This window comes from Suncus etruscus, chromosome 11 (assembly GCF_024139225.1).
Source record: "Suncus etruscus isolate mSunEtr1 chromosome 11, mSunEtr1.pri.cur, whole genome shotgun sequence".
In the NCBI taxonomy this organism is placed as follows: domain Eukaryota; kingdom Metazoa; phylum Chordata; class Mammalia; order Eulipotyphla; family Soricidae; genus Suncus; species Suncus etruscus.
Genome location: NC_064858.1, coordinates 80,561,614 through 80,565,584, shown reverse-complemented (window position 1 = coordinate 80,565,584; position 3,971 = coordinate 80,561,614). Strand labels below are relative to the sequence as shown.

Genomic DNA, 3,971 nt, shown 5'->3' with positions numbered 1-3,971 from the left:
ACACAGCCCTTGAGCCACACGTGAGAGCTTGAAGAGCAGCTGTGGATTGTCCTCAGTTTGAGAGCAGAGGAAGCTGCCAGAGCCAACTGTGGATGGTCCTGTGGAGATGGGGTGTAAGGGTACAGGCCCACTAGCCCAGTCTACAAAACCTCCCTGCCACCCTGGGCTGGACTCTGCCATTGCTCGCCTTCTCCTCTGTCTTGGGAGTATTGAGGATTTTAAGAGGAGAGGGGCCAATAAAAGGGTCAAATAAAAATCATAATATTGAACAGAATGAAATATCTTTATTTGACACACACACACACATACACTCACACACACAGACACTCAAATCACAGCAATCCCTCTGGGCTGGGCGTTTGTGGGGATTGCACATTGAAACACTCACTCAGGCACCTGGAGAGATGTGAGTGATTCCAATCTCATTCCAGGTCAGTCCTCCCTCACTGTGAAATGTATTTACAAAAATCCAGACCCCAGAATGGGGGAGGCATCCAACCCCATCTCCCTCCTCTCAGCCACCCCAATCTTATTTTTTGCTTGTTTTCCTTAACAGTTAAAAAAGGAGATAACAACTGCACAAACTATAGCTATAAATTCATGGAGTGGGCTTAGGCTCAGGAAAAGGTTAGGAAACCTCAATGCACCGGTTAAGAAATGTCAAAGGAGGGTTCTACGCGAACACGAGAAGAACAACTAGGCTCGGGCGGGGCCTGGGCGCAGACAGAGGTAGCACACGGACTTTGCACACCTAACACCAGGTCGTAGGTACAGAAACTTCACAGCAAGGCAGGATCACATTTAGCTGCCCACCTGGCAGGGGGGTGGGGACGTGATGGGGAAAGGCGAGGAACCCAGCAGGGGTCCCCAAGCCAACAGAGTCTTTAGCAGAGCTTTTCCCTGGGGCTGGAAAGTCTGGTGGAAGGCCTAGGATAGTTTGGCTGGTTCAGGCGCTCACTACGCTCGTCCTCCGCCCCCCAACACCCAACAACCAAGACACCGGTGGCGAGGTGTGTGTGTCCCTTTTAGATAGTCAGCCTCGGAGCCCACGGTGTCCACTCGCCGTGAGGCGGACCCTTCCCTTGCAGCCCGCTTCCAGGCCCGGGCCCTGGAGGGGCTCAATGCCACAGGTGAGCCAGGCCCCGAGAGAGAGGCGCGGGCCACGGGGGCCAGCCCTGGCCACAACAAGTCCGGGTTCCACCTGCGGCAGGAAGGCGACGTCCAAGATAAAAATAAAAATAAAATAAAATAATTTCCCCCTGCCCCCTCCCTTCTCGGCCAAAAGGGCTCCTGGGCCTGCGATTACAGCAGAGGATTCCCCGAAAAATACTGCAGCCGGTCTCTGCTAAGTTTTTTTTCTTTCATCCTCCGGTTCTGAAACCAAATTTTCACTTGTCGGTCCGTCAGGTTCAGCATCCGGGACAGCTGCAGCCGCTTCTCTTTGTTGATATACACGTTGAAGAAAAACTCGCGCTCCAGTTCTCGGATCTGGAATTTCGAATAAGGACAGCGCTTCTTGCGGGTGCGGGGGGCGTCTGGAGGGGAGGGAGGAAGGAGGCAAGTTCGAGGAGAGGGGGGGGGAGAGAGACAAGTGAGACCCAGGCGACCCCAGCCCCCCTTCCCGAAGTGCCCGGTTCCCCCACTCCCAGCAACCCCACCACCGGGGCAGCCCTCCCGCTGGGCTGGCCCCCACCCCCTGCCGGCTCCAGCCCGTCTTCAGGCCGGGCCACCCGGGCACTCGCCCCCCTGCCCCTGGGCCAGAGCCGCGACGGAGGGACTAGGGACCCAGAGAGGCCGGAGGGGCCAAGTCCCACGAGGGACCCCTGCCTGGGAGTCCTGGAGCCCTGTCCGGGCCTGCACGGCCCCCCAAGAGCGCAGAAAGCGCCCCCCATTCCACAGGACCAGAAGTGGGGTGGGGACGACGAGGAGACGTGAGGGGGAGGCAGAGGAAGCGGCGAGCTGACACCGAGAACACCGAGAGCCTTTCTGGGGGGGGGACCCGCACCCCGGGACGCCCCGCTGACCGCGCGCCTCCCTCCCAGGCTGCGGGGACCGGGCCCGCGCGGAGGCCGCGGACAGACCGAACAGAACGCCAAGAGCCGGGCCTGGAGCAGAGGGGTGGCTCCGCGTACCTCCAAGCCCGACTCCCCCATCCCCACCGACACCTCCCGGAGGGCTGGGACTGGGGTTCGGATTTCTTGCACCAGGACCCGCCAACACAGAGCGGAAAGAAATATTTGCAAAAGAAAAAAAGAAAAAAGAAAAGAAAAAAATAGTTTCTCCGAGCAGCGGAGCGGCCCTAGCGGGCCCCTGCGGTCTCAGGTTCTCCTCCATCGCCTCGCCCCCTCCCCCCTCGGAGTGTCTCCCCGGCTCTCCCTCTCCCCCACTCTCCTCCTCCCCCGACACCCCTCCCCTCTCCTCTGCTCTCCTCCCCTCCCGCCCGCCCCCCTGCAGCCCGGCTCCCCAGCCTTCCTGCAACGCTCCTCTAAGTTCACGATCAAAGTTACTAGCGTCCGCGAGGGTGGTGGTGGCGCTTTTGCAAAATTTCACCGAGCGAGGGGAGAGGAGATAACGGGGCGAGGGAGGGGAGGGGGTCCACCCTGCTTTTTCCCAAAGACCCCTTTCCCCTCCCTCCCCACCCCTGCTCCGTCGTAAAAAGAAAAAAAAAAGTCAAGTCGCTGGGAAAGAGAGAGAGAGAGAGGGCTTTGTAGGTTCTAATAAAAATCCTTTGAATGCTTATAAAACTCCACATAAAAATGCGGACGGACCCAAAACACGCGGCCGGCCAGGGCCCGCTCGCTCGGCGCGCCTCCCCCTGCGCGCCCGCCCGCCCGCGCCTCCCTCGCGCGCCCCGGCCGCGTCTACCTACTGGGGGCGGCTCCCTTGGCCGGCTCCTTGGCCGCCGAGTGGGTCGAGCCGGACGAAGTGGGGTTGGCGCTCTCCTCCTCGGCCTCGGCCTCGGCCCCGGCCCCGGCCCCGGCCTCGGCGCGGGAGGCCAGAGCCGAAGCGGGGGGCGCCTCGGACTCCCCCTTGGCCTCGCCCTTGCCGGCACAGGGGGGCTCGGCGGGCGCGTCGCCCCCGCCGCCGCCGCCGCCGCAGTAGGCGTTGTCGAAGAAGCGGTCGAAGGCCTGGGGCAGGACGCTGTTCTTGCCGACCGACGGGTAGAAGCCGGCGGGGGCGGCGTGCGGGGCGCTGGGGTGGTGGTGGCCGCCGTAGGAGCCTTCGTTCTTCATGAGGATCTCGGTGACCGTGGACGGCGGCAGGCACTCGCGGTGCATGAGCTCGTCGGCCGCCGCATAGCAGGACGAGTAGCTGTTGCGGGGGTGCCACTTGCCGGACGGCTCCAGGCCGTAGGAGACCTCCCGCACCGGGGGCACTTGGGCCGAGTAGGGGTAGGAGATCTGGCGCGAAGGGGCCTGTGGCAGGAACGAGGAGACGGTGGAGAACTCGGGCACGTAGTAAGTGCAACTGGGCAGATAGAGATTGGAGGCGCAGCTCCCCCGCTCGCCGAAATCCGCGCCCCTCTCCTTGCGCGACGGCGAGCAGAAGTTGCCCAGGTTCACCGAGTTGAACATCGTTCTTCTCCGCGTCCGCCGGCTCCGGAGGCACCGGGGTTTGGGCCCGGCGTGGCGATAGGGGGGGAAACAAAATTTTGGGGAAGGCGAGATGACGCGTTATCCGTCTTCGTCTCCCTCTCTCGCTCTCTCTCTCTCTCTCTCCTCTCGCCCCGAGCACGTGATCCAAAGTAGATATTGTCATATATCAGTTCGGAGCACTTCGCAGACGTAGGAGGGGTTCTCTCTCTTAGGTAAGATGGGGGACGTTCAGGCGATTGGTTTGCAAACACCGCAGAAACATGATGAAAATCAATTGCAGATTTGTATTCGTTTTTTTTCCCCCCTCTCTCTCTTTCCTCGCAGCACCCCTCCTCTCTATTCCACGGAGCGCGTCAAGGAGGAGAGGGGTTGGAG

General features: G+C 61.1%; 1 protein-coding gene across 1 annotated transcript; it reads right to left on the bottom strand.

Annotated features, from left to right (window-relative positions):
• Nucleotides 1-1,302: 1,302 nt before the first annotated feature.
• On the bottom strand, nucleotides 1,303-3,575 carry HOXC11 (homeobox C11). The gene is made up of 2 exons (XM_049783571.1): nucleotides 2,870-3,575; nucleotides 1,303-1,535 (listed from the first exon to the last, which is right to left on the bottom strand). The coding sequence occupies exons 1-2, from the start codon at nucleotides 3,573-3,575 to the stop codon at nucleotides 1,303-1,305; spliced, it is 939 nt and encodes a 312-aa protein (XP_049639528.1).
• Nucleotides 3,576-3,971: the final 396 nt, after the last annotated feature.

What these genes read in the sequence shown, in the direction of transcription:
- HOXC11 (XM_049783571.1), bottom strand. Translation starts at nt 3,575, where the DNA reads ATGTTCAACTCGGTGAACCTGGGCAACTTCTGCTCGCCGTCGCGCAAG. An exon ending in GGCCAAGGGAGCCGCCCCCA is followed by an intron (nt 1,536 to 2,869) that starts GTAGGTAGACGC and finishes CCTCCCCTCCAG; the next exon opens with ACGCCCCCCGCACCCGCAAG.